General features: G+C 40.9%; 2 protein-coding genes and 1 long non-coding RNA gene across 5 annotated transcripts in view; 2 read left to right on the forward strand and 1 right to left on the reverse strand.

Moving 5' to 3' along the window:
• The window catches only part of hdac6 (histone deacetylase 6), a 24,072-nt gene extending 11,542 nt beyond the window's left edge, over nt 1–12,530 (forward strand). Inside the window, exons 12-29 of the mRNA XM_067593458.1 lie at nt 1–23; nt 462–521; nt 659–748; nt 872–978; nt 1,689–1,756; nt 1,890–2,037; nt 2,113–2,241; nt 2,415–2,583; nt 3,809–4,014; nt 4,104–4,296; nt 4,388–4,537; nt 4,933–5,110; nt 5,197–5,324; nt 5,440–5,655; nt 7,393–7,539; nt 7,643–7,789; nt 9,343–9,471; nt 11,299–12,530. The exon at nt 1–23 is cut by the window's left edge and continues 43 nt beyond it. Of these exons, the coding sequence (XP_067449559.1) occupies nt 1–23; nt 462–521; nt 659–748; nt 872–978; nt 1,689–1,756; nt 1,890–2,037; nt 2,113–2,241; nt 2,415–2,583; nt 3,809–4,014; nt 4,104–4,296; nt 4,388–4,537; nt 4,933–5,110; nt 5,197–5,324; nt 5,440–5,655; nt 7,393–7,539; nt 7,643–7,789; nt 9,343–9,471; nt 11,299–11,367 (2,357 nt within the window). The 3' untranslated portion in view covers nt 11,368–12,530. The remainder of the gene's footprint in view (nt 24–461; nt 522–658; nt 749–871; nt 979–1,688; nt 1,757–1,889; nt 2,038–2,112; nt 2,242–2,414; nt 2,584–3,808; nt 4,015–4,103; nt 4,297–4,387; nt 4,538–4,932; nt 5,111–5,196; nt 5,325–5,439; nt 5,656–7,392; nt 7,540–7,642; nt 7,790–9,342; nt 9,472–11,298) is intronic.
• Nucleotides 11,611–15,713, reverse strand: LOC137185165 (uncharacterized). The gene is made up of 4 exons (XR_010928776.1): nt 15,049–15,713; nt 13,473–13,629; nt 13,295–13,347; nt 11,611–11,919 (listed from the first exon to the last, which is right to left on the reverse strand). It is a non-coding gene; the product is annotated as an uncharacterized lncRNA (long non-coding RNA).
• lhfpl4b (LHFPL tetraspan subfamily member 4b) lies at nt 13,490–22,499 on the forward strand. 3 transcript variants are annotated; one of them, XM_067593470.1, is made up of 7 exons: nt 13,490–13,621; nt 15,960–16,180; nt 17,423–17,627; nt 18,392–18,471; nt 19,214–19,361; nt 19,490–19,527; nt 19,621–22,499. In XM_067593470.1, exons 2-6 carry the CDS (start codon nt 15,962–15,964, stop codon nt 19,516–19,518), a joined length of 681 nt encoding a protein of 226 aa, XP_067449571.1. In that variant the 5' UTR covers nt 13,490–13,621; nt 15,960–15,961; the 3' UTR covers nt 19,519–19,527; nt 19,621–22,499. The 3 variants fall into 3 exon arrangements, with proteins under 3 accessions (XP_067449571.1, XP_067449572.1, XP_067449573.1); XM_067593471.1 differs by having other exon boundaries at nt 20,369–22,499; XM_067593472.1 differs by having other exon boundaries at nt 20,372–22,499.
• Nucleotides 22,500–23,063: the final 564 nt, after the last annotated feature.

Below are 23,063 nucleotides of genomic sequence, written 5' to 3' on the forward strand. Positions count from 1 at the left end.
TGCTGCTGCCTGTCGCCCACGAGGTAACACGCACACACACACGCACACACACACACACGTTTACACCCTCCTTGACATAAAGCATTCCTTAGACCGTAACCTTGAACCTTATTTCTAACCTTTAACCTCTTTCACTCTGCACCTATTTTGGAGCAAAGACTGTCTGTAGCTCCTGAACCACAGTGACAATCTGCATAAACACACAAACTGCACAAACAGAAACACTCGAGGTGAAACAGAAACAGACCAGAAGGTCTTTGAAGTCAGAAAAAATGAAGAATTTTCGTCCTGTTCTATGTTTATTTTAATAAAAGAGATGTTTCAGTCTAAATAACTGCCTGTGTCGATGTCTGTAATGTTAGATAATTGTAGATAAATACAATAAATGAGTGATGTATATTTACATATATATATATATATATAATATGAATAATGAGGTGTGTGTGTGTGTGTGTGTTCAGTTTCAGCCTCAGCTGGTTCTGGTCTCTGCTGGGTTTGATGCTGCAGTCGGAGATGAAAAGGTAAAAACACCACAGACCTGAGATCAGTGACGGGATTGTTTCTTTAACGGATATAAATTAACTTTGTGTGTGTGTGTGTGTGTGTGTGTGTGTGTGTGTGTGTGTGTGTGTGTGTGTGTGTGTGTGTGTGTGTTTAGGGTGAGATGTGTGTCAGTCCTCAGTGTTTCCATGTTCTGACTCACATGTTGATGAGTTTGGCTGAAGGTCGACTCGTTCTCGCTCTGGAGGTAAAACACTCAGTTACACATCACCAGATTACATCACACATTACACACACACACACACACACACACACACACACCTCATCTCTACTAATGTGTGTGTGTGTGCGTGTGTGCGCGTGTGTGCAGGGAGGTTATAACCTGCAGTCGACAGCAGTGGGCGCTGCAGCCTGCGTCAGAGCTCTGCTCGGAGGAGCCTGTCCACCACTGAATCCGCCCACCGCTCCGTCTGACAGGTACCTGACACACACACTGATGTCTCTGCTGATTGGTCAGTCACCGAGTCACCTGATACTCCTACATGTACGTCCTTTAGAGCAGAGGTTTTCAAACTGTGAGGCACCTCCTCAGGGGAGTTGCACCCAAACTTCTCCTTCTTCATCTCTTAGTTGTAACTCAGTCAAATCTGAACACAGACATGAAACAGAAATCATAGAAAAAGACGCTCCCTATGACCTCAGAACCTGCCTGAGAATCATCACATTTTGAAGTTTTCTTCAGTATCAAAGAACTGGAGCAACAAACAGAAAAGTTTCTTAGTCTTTGTTGTTTAAGGGGGCGGTCCGAAACGTTTTCAATCCTTCTGTAGTTCAGTCTGGTTGCCTGTGGTTGATTTTCATCCTTGTTTTGATCTGATACTGTTGGTTTGAGCTAACAGTTGCTAACAGCTAGCCAGAGAATGAATGATGTTCTTGATATTTGGCCAGATAAGAGCTTCTTCAGGAGCGTCTTTCTGTGTTTATGTTCCACATCTGACCAATGAGAGGAGAGAACGTTCTCACAATGTTTAGTGATGCATTTTAATTTGCTTGGATTTTTTTCCTGCGTAAAAAGGAACTGATCTCATTCAGAACAAACACACTAGAGGTTTGAAAGCTCTCAGATGATGAATATCACTCTAATGTCTGAGTAAAGAGTTCAATAACGATGTCTGTCTCTCTCTCAGTGCTCTGCAGTCCATCTCTCAGACTGTCTCAGCTCTCTATCCACACTGGGCCTCTCTGCAAGTCCTGGGTAGGACACACACACACACACACACACACACACACACACACACACACACACACACACAAACTTACTCTCTCTGTATGATGTCATGTTGTGATGACATCATTTCCCTCTTCTTCTCTTCCTGTTTCCTGTACAGAAGGCGCCCCATTGGCAGAGGCGAGCGTCATCAGAGCAACAGCCAACGAGGAGAGCACACAGAAGACCAGCCCCGCCCTCTCTGTTGCCACGACGACAGGCCTGGTGTACGACGAGAGGATGATGGAGCATCTGAACATGTGGGACAGGTGTGTTGTCGTCGTCTCAGCTCTTCTATGTTCACAAGATAAAATCACGTGAATGACACAAACGTCTGTGTGCAGACATCATCCCGAGCAGCCGCAGAGAATCTTCAAGATCTTCTCCAAACATCAGCAGCTGGGATTGGTTGACCGTTGCCAACGGATACCAGCTCGCTTGGCAACCGAGGAGGAACTCGCCATGTGTCACAGGTATACACACACACACAATCATATGTTAAGGCAGACATGAAACACGTCAATGCACCTGAACAACATCATACTGGATTGGATTTGTGTGTGTGTGTGTGTGTGTGTGTGTGTGTGTGTGTGTGTGTGCGTGTGTGTGTGCGTGTGTGTGTGTGTGCGTGTGTGTGTGTACGCAGCGTGCAGCACATCGAGCAAATGAAAGGCACAGCGGTGATGAAGCCCAGAGATCTGAACAAACTGGGAAACGAGTTCAACTCCATCTACATCAACAACCAGAGCTTCCAGTGCGCTCTGCTGGCTGCTGGAAGCTGCTTCAATGCTGTGGAGACGATACTGACAGGACAGGTAGAGCGCACACACACACACACACACACACACACACACACAGGTCAGGTGTGAGTCATACACAGTGTAGGCGGCTGACAGTTTCTGATGGATATGAAACTCTCCTGGTTGAATCATCAGTACGTAAGATATAAGATGAACAACCGTGTTGACTGTCTACTGTCACCTGTCGCTATCATGTTGTTGCCAGTCTGCCTTCATGTACCTGCGTGCATGTCTTATTGTGGTTTTGCTTTTATTGTGTCAGACTAATTTATGTATTTTACATATTGTGCATGCTTTTTGTATCTGTGCTTCTGCTTTGCATGTTCTAGTTAGTGTCTAACAACGCAGCTCAGTGTGGTTTTATTCAATCTACTTCTCTATTAACATTAATATCTTCATGTATTTATTGTCTTGCATATCTTGTATCATGAGTCTCTGTGTTGCATGTTGGTTTTTATTAATATTATAGATGTTCTTCTTTCTTCATTTTATTAATTGTTCCGCAGGCTTATAATCGACCTCAGTAACTTTGTCATTTCTATCTCATTTTCATATTCTGTTTTTAGGGCGACTCTGTAACATCTGTCCTGTTAAATAAACAAACAAATAAAAATAGATAAAAAGTCAAAGCTACAAGCCTGAAGACATAAAAAATAATTATTTCCTCAATTCATTGATTAGTCGTTTGGTCCATAAAATGCTAGAAAACGGTGAAAAATGTTGATCACTGTTTCCCAAAGTCCAAGATGACGTCCTCAAATGTCTTGTTTTGTCCACAACTTAAAGATATTCAGTTTACTGTCATAGAAGACAAAAGAAACCAGAAAATATTCACATTTGAGAAGCTGGAATCAGAGAATTTGGACATTTTCTTCTTAAAAAAACGACTCAAAACAATTAATCGATTATCACAATAGTTGGCAACTAATCAATTAATCGACTAAACTTCACAGCTCTAAAGGAGAGGAGTCAATTAGGACTCCCAAGATGCATCTTGGCAACAAACATCCAATCACAGAGCTTCAGATTCTGTTATGTTCTCCGCTAACGTTACATCACAGAGCTGAAACACAAGAAACAGTTTTTAGATTACAACGTAGCGTCGTTCAGTATAATGACACAAAAACTGTTGAAAACAAATAATTGAAAATAAAAAATGTACAAGTTGAACTGTGTGTGTGTGTATGTGTGTGTGTGTGTGTGTACGTGTGTGTGTGTCTGTGTGTGTGTGTGTCTCCAGGTGAATAACGGCGTGGCGATCGTTCGTCCTCCTGGTCATCACGCAGAGAGAGACTCTCCTTGTGGTTTCTGTTTCTTCAACACGGCGGCGCTCGCTGCCCGCTACGCCCAGAAAATGTCCCGTCATCCACCGCTGCGAGTCCTCATCCTGGACTGGGACGTTCACCATGGCAACGGGACGCAGCACATGTTCGAGGACGATGACAGGTGAGGAGAGAAGACTGAACCGAATGAAGAAAGATGTTTTTTTTAGTGAAATGATGTGAAGTGATGCATCGTCATTTCTCTGTCTCCAGCGTCCTCTACGTCTCCCTCCATCGCTATGACAACGGGATGTTCTTTCCGTCTTCAGAGGATGCCGCTCCTGACAGGGTGGGCGTGGCCAAGGGGGCGGGGTTCAACGTCAATGTAGCGTGGAGTGGCGGGCGGATGGGCGACTCTGACTACCTCGCTGCCTTCCAACACGTCGTCATGCCGATCGCCACTGAGGTAACAACACACACACACACACACACACACACACACGCTTCATTTACTGTAAGTGACTGAGTCATGTGATCGGTCGGTCCTCTCTCTGTAGTTTAACCCCGGGTTGGTTCTGGTGTCGGCCGGATTCGATGCGGCGCGGGGGGATCCGCTGGGTGGATATCATGTGACTCCGGAGGGATACGCCCACCTCACAAACATGCTGATGTCACTGGCCGGGGGGCGGGTCCTACTTATACTGGAGGTGAGTAGCAATGTGAAGTGAAATAAATTAAACTTGCAATGATTAATCGATTAATTGTCAGCTGTTGAATTAATCAACTACTATTTTGATAATTGATTAATCGTTTGGAGTCGTTCTTTAAGAAAAAAATGTTCAAATTCTCTGATTCCAGCTTCTCCAATGTGAATATTTTCTGGTTTCTTTAGTCCTCTATGACAGTAAACTGAAAATCTTTTGGGTTGGGGACAAAACAAGACATTTGAGGACGTCATCTTGGCTTTTGGGAAATAGTGATTGACAGTTGTCACATTTTATGGACAGATTAATCAAGAAAATAATTGACAGATTAATCGATAATGAAAGAAATCATTAGTTTCAGCCCTCCAGTGAAGTGGTCTCTCGCTCTCTTTCTGCAGGGAGGTTACAACTTGTCCTCCATCTCTGACTCCATGGCGATGTGCACCAGCGTGTTGCTCGGCGACCCCCCTCCCTCCCTGGTGACACCCCTCCCCCCTCCTCACCACAGCGCCGTGGCCGCGATCAACGAGGTCATCCGACACCACGCCCCCTACTGGAGGTCACTGAGGATACACAGTCAGTACAGGATTTTATTTGTATTATATTATTGTCTTTTTATTTTATTAGATTTTATTTGAGTAACTTCCTGATCTTTCTCTCAGTCCCAGAATCCGTCCGGACTTCCCTGCCGTCCCTGAAGCATCGTGGGAAACGTAGTTCTAAAGGAAAAGGCAGGAAGTCAGACCAGAGCAGCACAGACAAACCACCGCTGCCCCCTTCAGGACAGGAGGTCACAACAGTAACACCAGCTGTCACTTTAACTTCTTGAACCAGAATAACTGAAATCAGATTATATAAATACAGTAAGGCCTCTTTAATTGCGTCTCCTTTTTTCGTCCAATCAGGCGGACCACAGTCTGGACCAGCTCACTCAGGGATTGGCCGGTTTGGACATCAGTCACACCTCGTCCAATCATCCCGCTACGTCCACCCCGGTGGGCGGGGCCAGGCCGAAGACCCGCCTCAACGAAGAGAAGGTCGTCTGCGATGCTGAAGTGAAGGCGGAGTCAAGTGAGGTGACACCTGAGCAGAACCAATCAGCAGAGAGCGTGCAGCCTCAGGTGAGCAGTCAGTCTGATGGCTGTTACTCAGTGTTGGAAGTCCCTACACCTGTATTTCCCACAATCCTTTGCACTCTGGTTGGACTTAAGTGGCTGAAAAATGAGGCTAAAGCAGAAGTGCCAAAAACCTGCATTCTCTCTAACGGCCAGCAGGGGGCGACTCCACTGGCTGCGAAAAGAGGTCTGATTTTATGGAAGTCTATGAGAAAATGACCCTACTTCTCTCTTCATTTATTACCTCAGTAAACTGTTTATGGTCTCAATCGCTAGTTTCAAGTCTTCTTCAATGCAGCATGATGTTCATTTTGTAAATTATGGTCCCATTTAGAGTAAAATAGACGATAAAGCAGCGTATGCTTTAGGGCGTGGCTTCGTTGTGATTCACAAGTCGTCACCACGGTGTCAACGTTTCTTACGTAACGTAACCATTGCGTATGGGCGTAGCTGCTGCTATTTCACAGCGTGTTTTCAGTTCTTGGGTTCCCGCAGATCCTTGAAAAGTCTTAAAAGGCATTGAATTCATGAATCTAAAAATAAGGCCTTAATTGGTATTAAAATGTCTTAAATAAATCACTCAAAAGTCTTAAAAATGCTATACATGGGAAGTAGGATGTTATGAATCTTTTTTTTTTCTGACGTTACAATTTAAAATCTCAAAATCATTTTTAAAATATTTTACCAAATACCTCTCACATTAACGACGTACAGATCAGGATAACGGAACCAAAAACACTCATTTTGTTTGGAGCTGGACAACGTTCAGGTGTACGCCTACACTGGCTTGTAATGCATCGTGCTAACCAAGCTAGCAGCTAGCGCTATGGTCAGCCACACCCTCTCGTCCAAATATGGTCACTTCTGGCTCCAAAAATCAAACATGGTGACGGCCAAATCCAAGATGGCGATGGTCTAATCGCTACACTCGAGGCTTCAGAACGACAAACCAACGGGTGACATCACGGTGACTACGTCCATAGTTTTTACAGTCTATGGTTGGAGTGCAGCTTCAAATATGAAACAACAACTGAGAAATGACTATTTCGCAATATTCGACAAGCCAGTCTTCACCCGGAACGTTTAGTCTGACGTCATATGAACATGATGATGTCACATCCTCTGTATGACATGACGATAAAAGCCGTTCGGTGTACAAAACAAAACAGCTGCTTCAGGTTCAGCCGTCATCTCTTCAAACGTGGGAGACTCCATGGACCGAAGGCATCATCAGGCGACTTCTCAGTAGCCCCGTTAGCTTGTTTACTTGTATTGTAAGAAGGTAACTAATGAAGAAGAACAAGAACATTAAACAACCTTCTACAGAAAAGAGAAAAACCAGGCGAAGCTTGTCAATCAAACTGCTGTAGAAATCTGAAGACTTGTAGCAGAAAAAATGACATCATACCTTAAATTATATGATATATAAACGTTACATTCATCACATTTTAAACACAGAATTTAACATGAGACAAGATCAGACTTTATTGATCTGTGAATTTACATTCAGCAGCAGCAGAGACAAGCTGAGAAGTTTAACATCCTGTGTCTTGTTTTAACTTATTTAATGTTTATTTATATGAACCATATGATCCATAAAAACAAATCAAACTACATTAACGATCAGCTGTTCTGTTCATGTGTCCCCATAAACCATGAACGACCCTGAAACCTTTATTATTTACACGTCACATGTGTCTGTTGTACTTTATATATATAATATTCTGTCTTATTATCTTCCAGGCTGTTGCCGTGGCAGCGTCAGAATCTGTCGCAGCTGGAAACGAGGCCGCAGCCGGAGCGGAGGCGGAGCCAGAGGCGGAGGGGGCGTGCGGTTGGTCGAAGCCTCAAGGAGCTTTCGAGCTGACGTGTCAAGTTCAGATGGACGGAGTCAGCAAACTTATTTATTTATATTCAGTTTGATCAGTGAGAATAAGTCTGTCTGTCTGTCTAACCTGTCTGTCTGTCTGTCTGTCTGTCTGTCTCTGTTCAGGCCGCCATGTTTGTGGTGGACCCTCTGTCCTGGTGTCCTCACCTGGACGCTGTGAAGCCCCTCCCTCCCTCAGGTATAGATGTCTTCCGGTCGTGTCAGGACTGCGGCTCTGAGGCTGAGAACTGGATCTGTCTCACCTGCTACCAGGTGACCCGTCTCACCTCTTCATGACATAATGTGTCTCAGACTGTTGACAAAGTATCTGCAGGCCTTTAAATTTCCTGTCAAAAGGTGTTTAACATTTCCTTCTGACAGTAATATGAAGCGTCAGCGTCCAAATGAGTCAAATCAAGTAGATATCTTTCAACGTTACAGTCTTTTTAGTGCCAAAGTTCCTCTTTTTGTTACTATACTTCCACAGTAGCTCAACAGGGAAACACTGACTGAGGAAACACAAAGAGGAAATTTGATGTTAAAAAGACTGTAAATGTGTCAGATATCCACTTGATATGACTAACTCAGACTGCTGAAGCTGAATAGAAGCTTCACACAGACTTTTAAATGACTGTGTGGACACACTGTGGATTTTGGCCTCCATCACTAACATTGAAGATGCTTGAAGTTGAAAATGAAGTTATTTTTATAGAAACTGCGACTAAGAATGGTGGACGCCCAAAATGTCGTCACTGTCAAGATCTCAAATTGGTTCTCACAAATATAGAAGAACAGAAGTACACTGGGTGGGTTACTGTCTCCTGTCCCTATGGTTACCAGGGGCTGAAACGTAATGTTCCTCATATAAGCTTCACATCAACTTTTAAATGACTGTGTGGACACACTGTGGATTTTGGTCTCCATCACTTCCATTGAAAGCACATTTGAAGGATCTTTTAACATCCAGTATGAACAGGAGGAATGATTACAGCGAGGAAAACCTCTTTCACTGTTACACACTTGAAAAACTGTGAACACGTCCTTTAATAACATCCATTCTCTGCTGGTTATCAGGTCGCATTAATTCAATCAACTACATCATCAGGAATGATTGTTATCGTTGGAGCCATTTCTAGAAAGCTCTATTGTTTTCAGTTATTTCAAAGGAAATAGTTTGACCTAGTGGTTGTTTTTGATGTTAAACCAGCATCACCTGACCTCACACATCATGAACCTCTTAATGAAGGCAGGTGTGCTGAAACTGATGGACTGTGGAAGATGCCACAGAGTGTTCTGGTTATTTTTTGTTTGGTTTAATCTTAGTTTTACTGGTTTTGATTCTTTTGAAAAGGTTTATTTTGAGGAATGTTTTTTTCAGGGATTTTGATTTCATTTATGATACAACAGTCAGTGAAAACAGTTTGTGGTCTAACCCAACATCTCTCAGTACCCATCCAAACACCTGGACCACAAAAACCATCGTGGATCATCAAAGCACGAGTAACCAGTCAAGTCAGTTGTAGACCAGACTAACTAACAGTTAACCAACATACAGCGTGTTGATCATGTCATGGCGTCTGTGAGCAGCTATTTTGAACATGTTCCCATCTAACGTAGAAGCCTCAATAGTTATAAATCCTGCTGGTAAAATGTGATGATATAATAATAAATAATTGTAGGTGATGTCATCATTCTTTCACACTTTGGTCGGTTTGATGGTGAAACAGATGTTAAATTAGATTCTACATGTTGAACCTGCAGAAACTTTTTTGCTGATGACATCATTGTGTCGCCTGTTGATGATGTAACTTGTTTCCTGTCCTCAGGTGTTCTGCGGGCGTTACGTTAACGAGCACATGGTGACTCACGGCACGGTGTCCGAACATCCGATGGTTCTGAGCTTCTGTGATCTGTCCGTGTGGTGTTACCTGTGTGAGGCGTACGTGCACAACCAGGTAACAACCAGCCTGTCGCACTCCACATAAAATCCAGATTCCAGATGTTTTTCTGTTTTATTATTTTCAGGCAAAAAGAACACGATAACGTGCAGGAACAGGTTATTTCAGCCCATTCTGTCCTGCATTAAGGCTCAGTTTCTCCAAACTGTTTATTTCATTGATAATTAGTCAGTCGTTCTTTGTTTGGAGGTTTTCTTCTTGTCATGTCTGTGTGATCGGTTTCTTGCTCACAGACAAAAGTATTAGAAAGAGATTTGCATCCTGAGTCATCTGTTAATCTGGAACTTTGTCAGACTAGTCACACTGCCTCCATCATTCATCCTGTCCCCGAGGAACCAGCTGTTTATATTTCCGAATCACAAAATATCGTATTATATCCTTCCAACAGAAACTCTCACCAGGATCTTGAGTCGGTCGTCTTCCCAAATATTGTTCTAGTCCTCCTCTTATATCTCCAGGCCGGATTAAGATTAAGGAAGTTTACTGAGTGTAGACGGCTCAGTTTTCCATTTATAATAAATTTGCAAATATTTCTAATAACTAGGGCTGCCTCATAGAAGCTGCTGAGTCGATGCATCAGTCGATAAACCCGAGTCGACGGTTGAATGTCATGTTACAAATGTCAGTGGAATCACTGCTTTTTTTTTAGCCACATCATCAAACACAGATTAACACAGAATGACAGGCTGTAAACTTTTACAGATTGTCTCTAAATCACATAAATACACATAAAACAGTGATGGACAGAGATGATGGATGAGGACAGCATGACGCAGAGCGACTGCTCCGTTTCCTGCTCTCAGCTCCGGCAGCACAGTCGACTAAACTCCTGTTTAAACAGACGCGTAGCAGCATCTCTACCATCCAGTGTGATCAGTCTTCAGTTAACAGCGCTGTCGGCAGCCAATCAGGAGAGACGCTCTGTGCTGTCCTTGGATTCTTTTAACTGAACTAACACCAGGACGCACGCTTCATGTCTGGAAATCTGATGTTTTCACATCACAAACGATGAACAGCAGCATTAAAACACGAGTCTCGCAGGTAAAACATGAGACTCTTGTAGCTGTTACATCAGTTTAGTGCAGGGCGGCTGCTCTGCAGTAACAATAACAATGTTGTTAATGTTGTTTAGTATGTAGGCCTATAAAAACAAAATATATAGAGTCCAAAAGTCTGAGAGCACTTTCCTGTGATCCTACTGTATATAACGAGATAAATATAGATGAGAATATCTGGAGTCGGGCTACTAAAAACATCACTTTGTCATTAATGGAGTAGATTAATGGGCAGAAATGGCAATTTTATCTGTTCATAGATTTAAATCTACAACACAAAGTGTGCAGAAAGTGAAGGAGTCTGATTACTTCCTGAATCCACTGCATCTGTCAGTCAGATCACAAACCTGATTACAATCCGTCTATTTTCTCAACTACATGTAAATCAGATTCGGCTCCAGAGGGACGAGATGACGCAACTGAAAACTGTTTTAACAGACAAAAACACATTTTTTTTTATCCGTGCTTGTTGTGTTTTTATGCAGAGTGCAAGTTCACCTTACAGTCAGCTACAGTTATCATGTGAATATGGACGTTACAATCACAGGAAATAATGTTGCAGCGGCTCCTCACAACATTTCATTCATCCGTTTATTCCTGAACAACAATGTTGAAACTAAATGTTGCTTTAATGAATAATGAATGTGTTTAATCCTGAACAGGAATCACATTCATGACAAACGTTTCTGTTGTTAACTGATGTTTATTGACACGTGTTCATCTTTTTACTGTAAGAAACTGTAAAAATGTGTTTTCTCTCTTGTCTCAGACTCTGTTTGAAGCTAAAAACGCTGCTCACTTCACCAAGTTCGGAGAGGAGATCCCTCCGTGGAGCTGAGACGAGGAGGAAGAGGAGGAGGAGGATGGTGTGAAAACCTGGAAGCTGTCTGTTTTTCTCTCTTGTTTTCTGTCTGTCTTCCCTCAGCAGCGTGTGATTAGACTTGTGTGTTGCCATGGATACTGCAGCCAGCCAGCAGCAGTGGTGCTTTGTTGGAAATGTAGTTGAATCCAGTGACAACTACGGCGTCCCACAACTGCCAAAAGAACAAACAAACTCCCATGCAAAAACAAAAATACAAGATTGTTTTTATGTTGTTTTTTTTTTAACTGCGGCTCGGTGCTAAATCATCAGCAGCAGGTTGTCGGTTCGATTCCCTGACAACGTGACCAATCACCAGCAGCCTTTGGACGGTTTTATTTTAAAAAAAAAGAAAAAAAAAAAGAAAGAAATTCTGATCAGAAACATCAGGAAAAGACTCTTTAAATACTGTCAACAGAAGAAGAAGAGTTCTGCTTCACAGCGAGTTAGTCAGTGGTCACAGCGGTGATGATGTCACAGCGGTGATGATGTCACAGAGAAACACGCCCACAAACTGCAGAGTGAAGAAAACTAAAGAAGAAGAAAAACTTGATGTAAAATACTGGAAACATGTTATAAATATTCATAATGCATCTGCAAATGTCTTCAGTCATTTTAAGAAACTACAGACAAACATTTGATGAAGAGAATTTTGGAGTTTGTGGCTGAAAAAAGTCCCAAAAAAACAAAAAAAAAAAAAGAAAAACTAAACTCAATAAGTTTGTGTTAAACTGCAAGTTTTGGACAAATAATTTGAAAATGTTAAAAATGTTAAGAATTCAACATAAAGTCCACGAAGTTCTGCCACTTTCATCTCTGAAGTTAAATTATATATATTTTTTTTTTTTTGAAAGAAAAGATTTAAAAATGTTTCCTGTGACGTCACGGCGAGAAGCAAAGAAACACTGCGGGTGCGTTTGATTGTCACACCTGCAGGAGGCTGATGGCGTGGAGACGTTTCTGCAGTGAGTCGGGATAAAAGTTTCTCTGTGAGGTGTGTTCGATTTACACACTGTGTAAATCCGTTACCGTGGCGATAAGAGGAGGCCTGTGAGCTGTGCAATATTCTGTTTCTGAACAAACGTTTGTTCTGTTTTCTGTCTGTGTTTTATTACTATTAAACATTTGTTTGTTTGTATGGACTCGATCGTCCTTCTTCTTATAAACAGTTTGTGATATAATATTTATAATTCATTCTGGGGCTGCAAATGATTATTTTCATTATCAAATTAGTCTGCAGGTCATTTTACTGTTTGGTCTATAAAATGTTCAGAAAACAGAGAAATTAGTTTTAATTTTCCAGAGTCAAAGATGACGTCTTGTTTTGTCTGATCAATAATCCAAAACAAAAATATTTAGTTTATCATCTATGACAAAGAAAAGCAATAGTTTCATTTGAGAAACTCAAACCAGCAATTTTGGGTATTTTTTTGCTTATAAACATTAATTTTCTGCTGATTGTTTAACCAACTAACTGCTGCAGCTCTGGTTCATTATAAACAGTGTTTCTGCAATTACAACTTCTAATTATAGAAGTTCTTACTGAAGAATTAAATATTCACATTGTAGATAAATAACTTTTTTACTTTTAAATGCATTTTTGCATTAAATGACTGTGTGGTCACACTGTGGATTTTAGCCTCCATCACTTTAATTGAAAGCATATTTGAAGGATCTTTTAATATCCAGTATGAACAGGAGGAATGATTACAGCTGTTCATATGGACACCTGACTGCTGGTTTAAGACAGATGTGGAAAATTATGGACTTGTCCTTTAACCCAGTATGGCTGTAAAATGATACGTCGGTGTTATATTGGCCCAATGATTTTTACTGCGTATTTTTATTTATTTTTTCTTCCAGTGAATGGAGGCTGTAAGGTTAGATAGAGGGCGTCATGTTGAACCTCTGAGATGCTGCAGTTCCTTCTGTCAGCCTGCAGGAGGCGCTGTGGCGGAGCTGAAATAGCAAAACAATTTATTAGAAATGCAGAAATCACACTCTGCCTCGGTTTATCCTGATATATATAAACATCCAGTCGTTATTATTGTGTGTGTGTGTATTTATATCAACATCAGTGTTACCGTCAGTATTTGAAGATCAACATCCGGGCATGTAGAGCTGGAGACGATCCTCCATCTCTCTCTCTCTCTCTCCATCCTCTCCTCCGCCTGCATCCTCTCATCCTGACCGACACAGACTCACAGACAGACAGGTGTATCTCCAGCTGCAGGTTTGTTTCTGCTTATTTATTTTAGTTTCAGTCAGCTGATCGTGTTTAACCGGATGACTCTCATTTCTCTTAAAAATCACCTACAGGTCAGATTCAACGCTGCGTTTATCAGTAAATAACTGATGATGATGATGATGGTAGTGATGATGATGTAATCGCAGTCAGTAGAAGCGCTCCGTGTTTATGTTTTTATTTCTGCTGATTGTATCTCGATGCTGATTGGCTGTCACACTCTGATTGACGTTTATGTTTTTTTTTTTTTTTTTATTGCAAATAGAAGAAGATCGAACAATAAGACGACACGTTATTTCCTGTCTGCGTCACGTTCAAACTGTGTTTAACTGAGTTTTATTCATTAGAGCATCAAATAAATCACATCTTCAGTGGTGGAAAGTAACTAAGTACATTTACTGTAGTAGTTTTGAGGTACTTGTACTTTAATGGGAGAGGAAAGAAGAAAAAACAAAGCTCTGATACACAAATGTGTTTTCAGTTTTTGGACTTTTTCTCTAATCTTTGATTTTTGCTGAAATATTGGATCATTTGAACATTTATTGAAATGAAAGCATGTGAGAAGTTTAGAGGGAAAAATCACTATTTGGTGGAGCTGTTAACAACTCATAGACATGTGAAATGTGACCCCGACTACACACTGCTTTTTAAAAGCTTGTTATATTATCCATTGTGTCAAATCTTCATCTGAAAAGTAACTAAAGCTGTCAAATAAATGTAGTGGAGTAGAAAGTACAATATTTCCCTCTGAAATGTAGTGGAAGTATAAAGTAGCTGTAACAGCCTTTGGCTTAGTTGAGCAGAGAGTCCCCAAGCTGATGCTTCACAGTTCGTTTATTTCTCATCAGTCATCATCTCATGCACCATGAAGACTATAGAAAATATACAAAACACAAAAATTAGAAACCATACTTATCTACAGTCATTTATATCAAAAATACAGTACACAGACGATAAAATGAATTAAACAACTATTAAAAATAGCCACTAAATTAGGACTGACAGCAGCTTATCTTACTCATACTAATATCCAGTCAGCAAACATAAACACTGACTGCAAACACTATCTTCTAAATTCAAACCCTCATACAGAGCTGACTAAACTGCATTTACATTTAATCCAACACAAGCAGTGAATAAACATTATAGTACTGAATACATCACCTCCATCCAATCAAACTCCAAATAACTTTACCCTCAAATAAACACATTCAAATTCACACAAAGAACGAAACCACTGCTACTCTAATAATAATAATAATAATAATGATGATAATAATAATAACAATAATCTATCAAGATAGCGCTGCACGCTAATCACGTAAACAAACGAATCAAAACGTTTTAAACAATTTGAATGAACATCTCAACCCCGCGTTACCTGCAGTAAAGGTAATTAAGACTGATTCACATACTTCATTCCGCTCACCAGCCAAGATTTCAGGTAGTTTTTTCTCGTCTCGACCCTGGATACATCTCCTTGTGTCTGGATAACATTAACATCGCTCCAACTCTCTCTGCGTGTGTCTCTGCTGAGCACACCGGGCTAATTAACGTTACACAGCAGGTGAGTAGATCTAATATACACGGGTTCAACTAGTCGATTAATCATGGGCAGCAGGTGAATTGTCTGCCACCTTGCGGGAAATGCAGGTAACTACGCAGGAAGAGCTTCAATTCAAAACTATCAAATAACAACTACAAATAAGGAATAAATAAACAACAAATGTAAATGAACTAGAAACAGGAGGCAACTTCAGACTTATAGACGGCAGGAATTAGCGGTCAGTTACAGTAGCATCACATGGAAATACTCAAGTAAAGTACAAGTACCTCAAAATTGTACTTGAATACAGTACTCGAGTAAATGTACTTAATTATTTTCCACCAGTCTTCCCGTTACCTCAGTCACAGGTGAGAGGAAAACCTTTGTTCGCATGTATCCTGCTCACATCTGACGTTGTGATCAGCTGCTTCTTTTTTCTTTTTTTTTAAAAAAAAAAAATTTCAACAATAACAACATAATACAATACTAAGACCTACAATTAAGACAAGACCAAAAACCACGACACACAGAGAGAAAAAACAAACACAAAGACGCAAACAAAAATCAGCCATATTCACAACCTGGTGCATTTATAAAAGTTTGTATGTAGTTAAACTGTTATAGGCTATTTGTTACTCCCATACTCATTACTCTTGACTATTCCTCTTTCAAGTATATTGCTACTGATGACCAGTCCCTCACAAACTCCTCAAGAGTGCTGCTTCTTCTAAAATTCACTTTAAGAGAGACTGAACTCTCTCACTCTCTCTCTCTCTGCAGTCATGTCGGTGTCTCCCGCCCTCGCCGACCTCTCTCGTCTCTACCAGACGGAGTTTGTCCGCAGCGCCCGGGCGGTCGGTGTCCTCTGGGCCGTCTGCACGCTCTGCTTCGCCATCATCCAGGTGGTCGTACTGGTGCAGCCGTCCTGGATGGGCACCACAGACACCCGCCACCAGGGGGTCGGACCCGCCCCTCCCAGCGGCACCCTGGGACTGTTTGAGGTGAACATTAAACCCCTCCCACAAACAGCACCTGTCCAATCATAGCTAATCACAGCAGGCGTGTCGGTGTTTGTAGTTCTCCTCGGCTTCCTGATCTAGTGAAGATGGATTTTATCTCACTTGTACCAAAATAAATGCCAAATAAATGAAAGTAAATGTGTTGAAGCAGTGTTAATGAAGCTGTAGTAAAGAGAGATTATGTGTTTACGAAGAATTTTGGAGGGTCGCCTCTTTTTTTAGTCTCGATAACAAAGGCATGAAAGCAAAAGTGTGAGGAATGTATTAAATAGTGTATATCTGCTCTAATATTAGCATGCCCAGTTAACTAGCTTACTACCTGCAGTTAGCATATCATCATCATGACGTTACTGGGTACAGGTCATAATGCACTTACAATGGAAGTGATGGGGGACAAAATCCACAGTCCTCCTTCTTTTTTGTTATCAACTGTTGTTATTCCAAAGAAAAAAACAACAGAATTTGTTACAATAACAACACAAAATAACAAAGTGTAATATCATAAAATATCCCACTATAACATGAAGGGGGCAACAGATTTGAAATATTCCAGTTAAGTTTGATACTAATAATGATCTGTCAAATCACAATTGACGATAGGTCAGACAATTTTTAGGGATTTTTCAAGCAATTAAGATAAACTAAAGTTGCGTTCATTTTCTCAAATGAGCAGATTGAATACATATATTCATAATTCATGATAATAAACTGTTTAGATGATACCGATACCATTCAACTTAACAGTTAGGAGATTGCTTGAGCATCACAGTCCTCCTTCTGTGCAAAAATGTATTTAAAAGTTTATCTGAAGCTAATATGAAGCTTCAGCGTCCAAATGAGTCAAATCAAGTAGATATCTTTCAACGTTACAGTCTTTTTAGTGCCAAAGTTCCTCTTTTTGTTACTATACTTCCACCTGCAGCTCAACAGGGAAACACTGTCCGAGGAAACACAAAGAGGGAATTTGATGCTAAAAAGACTGTAAATGTGTCAGATATCCACTTGATATGACTAACTCAGACTGCTGAAGCTGAATAGAAGCTTCACAGAGACTTTTAAATGACTGTGTGGACACACTGTGGATTTTGGCCTCCATCACTTCCATTAAAAAGCACATTTGAAGGATCTTTTAATATCCAGTATGAACAGGAGGAATGATTACAGCGAGGAAAACCTCTTTCACTGCTCATATGGACACCTGACTGTTTGTGTGTGTGTTGTCAGGTGTGTCTGGAGTCGGACTGGCCTGTCCCGGACTGTCGTGGCGGTCTGTCCAGTCTGTCCCCTCTGCCGTCCTTCCAGTCTGTGGCGGTGTTGGTGGGCGTGTCTCTCTGGGCGGTGTGGACCAGCGTCCTCTGTCTCTGTCTCTTCAGGTTCTGCAGCGCCGCCACCGTCTACAAGATCTGCGCCTGGTTGCAGCTCACCGCAGGTCAGATAATGCCACTGGTTCTACTGGTTCTACTGGTTCTACCGGTGCTGCATGTGCTGCTGTTTAAGTGGTACTAGTGGTACACCAGGTCACTACAGGTCAGCTAGTACAACTGGTAATGCTGGTTCTATTAGTACTGCTGATACTTCTGGTGTGACGTATATTACTGGTACTAGTGGTATTACTGGGTTCACTGGTACTGCTAGTATTGGACCAGTCACGTGACACTGGGAGAGGTACTCAGCTCACTGCAGGTCAGTTACTGGTTCTACTGGTAATGCATGTGCTAGATATACTGCTGGTAAAGTGTCACTAGTGACACCAGGTCACTACAGGTCAGTTAGTAGTACTGGTACTTCTGGAGTGACTGATCTTACTGGTACTAGTGGTATTACTGGTATTGTTGGTACTTATAGTTGGTTTTACTAGAGCTATAGATACTGATGGCCCTACTGGTGTGACTGCTTCTACTGGAACTGTTGGTAGCACTAATTCCACTGGTACTACTGGTGCTACTGGTACTGCTGGTGTTACTGGTTCCACTGGTTCTATTAGCTACTGGTGCTGCTGATGCTAATCGTTCTCCTGCTACTGTTGATACTGGTGGTGCCACTGGTTTTGTCTGTACTGCTGGTAATACTGGCACTGCTGGTACTGGAGGACCAGAAACAGAGCAGGCAGGAGGAGGCAGGAGGAGGCGGGGCTTCATCTCTCTACTGTAGATCGACCCTCATCCCTTCCCTCTTCTCTCTCCGTGTCTGCAGGTTTCTGTCTGGCGTTGGCTTGTCTTCTGTTTCCAGACTCGTGGGAGAGTCCAGAGATGAGAGCTCTGTGTGGAGACTCTGTGAGTTTTATATGAGCATGAGTGTCTCTGTGGACTCAGATCTCTGAGTAGTATATAAATAAAAGATCTTAGACACGAAAACTCACATAATAAAAGACAGTTGTTGTATGATGTTCAAGGTAAAACAGGGTTTCACTCAGAGTATGACTCCGGCTCTACAACCTCCCTGCATCCTCCATAAAGTCAAAGACTTGCTGTTAGAAGGCCTCTCAGTTTTAGATTTTATAAATTATATATAGTGTTTAATGTTCCAGTCTTTTTCTAGTGTGTTACTCTCCTGGTATTTTTCATCCTTGCTTTGCCTTTACATTCTTCTTATTGGATTTTGCCTCCTGACTAACTACCTGTGTACTGAACTGTGCAAGTAAAGACTGTTTTCTGATCAAGACTCCTGTTTTTGAATCATGCTGTTGAGTCCTCTTGCCTGTTACTACACCAGTCGTTACTGTTGTTTTAAGACACACATGAACCCATCCTTTAACAATTTATATTGTTAGTTAATTTAATCTATTAGTAACTAAAGCTGTTAAATAAATGTTGTGGAGTAAAAAGAACAATAATTTCCTCTGAAATGTAGTGGAGTGGAAGCACTAAGTAGAATAAAATAGAAATAAACTACAAGTATCTCAAAATTGTACTTACGTAAAGCACTTGAGTAAATAATCTCAATTACCCTCTATCACTGATATTTAGGACGACTGCTGGTGCTGTAGTGGTCACATGGTTCTGTATTGTTCTGCAGGTGGGCAGTTTCTCTGCAGGTAACTGTTCGGTCCACTGGGCGTACATCCTGGCCATACTGGGCGTGTTGGACGCCGCTATCTTGGCCACGCTGGCCTTCGTCCTGGCCAACAGGCAGGATGCCCTGCTACCGCCAGACGCCAAGGACGGTGAGGCTGGGGAGACGGGGCATGAAGGGGGGGGGGGGGGGCATGAAGGGTAACATTACTGATACAGCTTTCCTCAAACAGTTTGATCGTAAGACTGAGAGTTTGTGTGTTTGTGTGTTTGTGTGCAGTGACTACAGGTCTGCTGATGTCAGCGTAGAGTCACCAGGTGAGTCTCTTCTTCTTCTATCATCTCTTTTCATCTTCACACAAACATTTGACTTTGTTTTCTTTCTTTATTTTTCCTTCTCCTCCTCTACAGTTCTCCTTCTCCCTGATCTCTTTATTCTTCATCATCATCACCAGAAGAGACAAATGTTATGGAAACAAAGAAAGGCCGTAATATTAGACTAGCTGTATAAGAAACTGAAGTGTTATTGATTTAAACACAGCTGAATGTACCAGTCAAAAGTTTGGACACATGTTTCCATTCATTAACATGTATGTTACTCAGAGAACCATTAGTCTGAATGGTCTTAATTTATGTGAGTTTAATTTTCCAGAAACTCATTTCAAGTTGTGCAACTTCAAAAATGTCTCAGAAGTTTGTCTTCTTTTTTTTTTGTCCTCACACATTCAGACAGGAAATTCAAGTGTCCAGTATTCAAAAAACTTTATTCGATTTGTTTGAATTTAATCTAAAAACTTGAATAAAAAATCTGGTCCATTTAAAACAAGTTGCTCAAATTGGAAAAGTGACATTCAGACACCAAAATTCAAATTTGAGCATCTAGACTGCAGAGAATAATCAATCGATCAGAACTCTGTCCAATCAGATTAGATTCTGTCGGTCACATGATCCAAGAAAGTTCAGATGAGCAACCAGAAACAACAGACACTTGACTTTTCTGAGTCGTGAACTCATTAGTGGAACCACATCAATTCAGACGGAACATTTCAACGATATCTAAATTTCATAATTACCTTTTGCTCAGTTGCTCATTAAATTCAAATTATTATAATTATTATTATTATCTTTTTTTGCTTCCATAAATGTCAACACGGACCAGAAGAAGTTGCATCGTTCCTCCTTCTCTCCTCACTGTGCAAGACGAGGAAGAGGAAGGTGAAAGAGAGAGAATTAAGAAAGAAGAGCAGGTATAAAGAGAGGAAGAAGAGGATGGACAGAAGTGAAATGAGAAATAAGAAAAATCTTTGTCCTTAAACATGGCTGCTCTGTAGCGACGCCACAAACAGAAACCCAACGCGTTCTATGAATCATCTGTTTATGGTGGAAAACATGTTGACATGAAATCTGAACCTCAAAGAAACTTCCTGAGATTTTAGTAAACCATATTGTTCTCTGTCTTCTGACTATGAGTTGTTAACAGCTCCACCAAATAGTGAATTTTCTCTCTAAACTTCTCACATTTCAATAAATGTTCAAATGATCCAATATTTCAGCAAAAATCAAAGATTAGAGAAAAAGTCCAAAAACTGAAAACAGATTTGTGTATCAGAACTTTGTTTTTTCTTCTTTCCTCTCCCATTAATCATCTCACAACCCCTCAGATTTATCTGCTGACCCTTTGGAGGGGCCCGACCCCTAGGTTGGGAACCACTGGACTAAACTAGCTAACTGTATATAAAGTAGTTGAAACTAGCTCCACCTCCAGCAGCTACAACAGTAACATGCTGCTTCAGTATTCATGTCATACATAATAATATATCATTTTAGAGGGACCAAACCACTACTACATGTTGCTGTTAATACATGTTAGCTAGCAATTAGTCCATCAGAGAGTCACCAGGGCTTAAAAGCCAGTGAACTCGATTTGTAGCTTTTTCTTAAACTTTACAAATTGTTAGCATTAGATCCACCCTCCATTATCTCCCAATATGTCTGTTTACATTGTTGGCTAGGACAAGTTAGCTCAGTGTTAGCTTTGGGCTCAGTTAGCTTAGAGTTAGCTTCTGAATCAAATTAGCATGGTGTTAGCTTAGGATGCTCTTAACTTTTAGGTCCACTTAACTTAGAATTAGCTTAAGATCGAGTTAGCGTCTGGGTTCATTTAGCATAGAGTTAGCTTCGGGTCCAGTTGGCTCAGAGTTAGCTTCTATGTCTTCACCTCTGGCCTCAGTCAATTAAACCCAGCTGACGAAAGGATGGATTGGGTGATTAATTGAAAGCTAACAAGCTTCCAGTCTTTGTGCTAAGCTAGGCTAGCAGTTTCCCTCTGCTTACAGTGGTATTTGTGCTAAGCTAGGCTAATACAGAGATGAAACTGATATCTGACTGACAAAGACAAAGAACAGGAGGATCTAATAAAACATCAGACTGCTCTGTTAGCATGACCTTTGACCCTTTTCTTCCGTCTTCCAGTCTGAACAGATCAGCTGTTTGTTGTGTTTTAGATGAAGTTGCCTTGAACTGATCGTCATTTCCTGTTGTTACATTCAGTTTAACTGTTAGAAATGTTAAAACTATATAAGACTTTATTTTCATAGAGCATGTATAACTGTACATAACATTTTATCAAAGTATGGTATTTAGAAATCTTTTACATTTACAAGTTTTTGAATTTATTTAATTAAATTCAATAGTGGGAGGTCACATGACATCATCCAGTTAAAAACCATATATCTCTGTATCTCTAAAGTGTTCCTTTATGTGGAGAAAACTCCACTTTTCAAGCTAAACAAGCCGTTCAGATCTCCATTAGAATATCTGAGAAACAGGTCTGTTTTTCTCAGCTCATCAAAAGTTAAACCATGTGGAGAAAACTGTCAAAAAAAAAATCGACATAAACATCAGCAAAGATATTTGGTTTTCGTGTTGAATGAAAACGTTGCTATGGTTACCATCGAGAAGGCATTTACTGAAATGTGTTTATGTGGTTTTTAAGTTAAAAAAGACAGAAGCTGAACATGTGTGTAATAATATTGTCCCTCATGTGTCTCCGTACAGTTGAGCCTCAAAAGAAATGATTATTTATAGCAATTTTGTAGAAAATGTTTGTATGCAGATTACAGTGTTTGTACTTACAGAATGTATCCTGCATGTCTGATCTGTCTGTTAGTGTCTCAGTATATTCAGACTGTACAGTAACGTTTGCCAGAAGCAGTATCTATGTATTTTATGTTTTTGATTGTAATGTTTATTTCTTTTTTACATGTGAGAATAAATTATAGACAAACAGATGTGGGCAGAGTGATGCAGAGTTTTGTGTGAAACACTGAAGGATGAAAACACATCACAGTGACATCAAGAGTCTGTATGACTCATCATCCAACAGCCAGTCAGAGACCGAGAAGCAGCTCCTACTGTTGTTTGGGTCATGTGACTCATGTGATGTCAGAGTTACAGTGGCATGAAAAACAACTCAGAGAAATAATGCAGAGAGGATGTTAACCAAGTTTAAGTTGAAGTGATGTGAATAGTTTAGCTGAAGATGTTATCTGACCAGGTGAGTCCTGCTCCATGCAGCTGCTGTTTCAGAATGACATAAATAAAATAAAGCTACATGGTCAGGTGAGGTCACCTGTTTAAGTGATGATGAGGTTACCTGAGGAGGATGAAGGTATTTGGCCAGGTGAAGTTACCTGGTTCAACCGGTTTAGCTGATGTTACCTGGTGACGTTATGTTGTCAGGTGGTCCAAATGATGTTACATGTTTAAGTTATGTTACCAGCTCAGCTCAGAATGTGTGGAGCTGTGGCATCCAGGGACGGCTGGTTAAGACAGGGGCGAGTCTATCAGGGGCT

The sequence above is a fragment of the Thunnus thynnus genome, chromosome 6, assembly GCF_963924715.1.
Source record: "Thunnus thynnus chromosome 6, fThuThy2.1, whole genome shotgun sequence".
Taxonomy (NCBI): domain Eukaryota; kingdom Metazoa; phylum Chordata; class Actinopteri; order Scombriformes; family Scombridae; genus Thunnus; species Thunnus thynnus.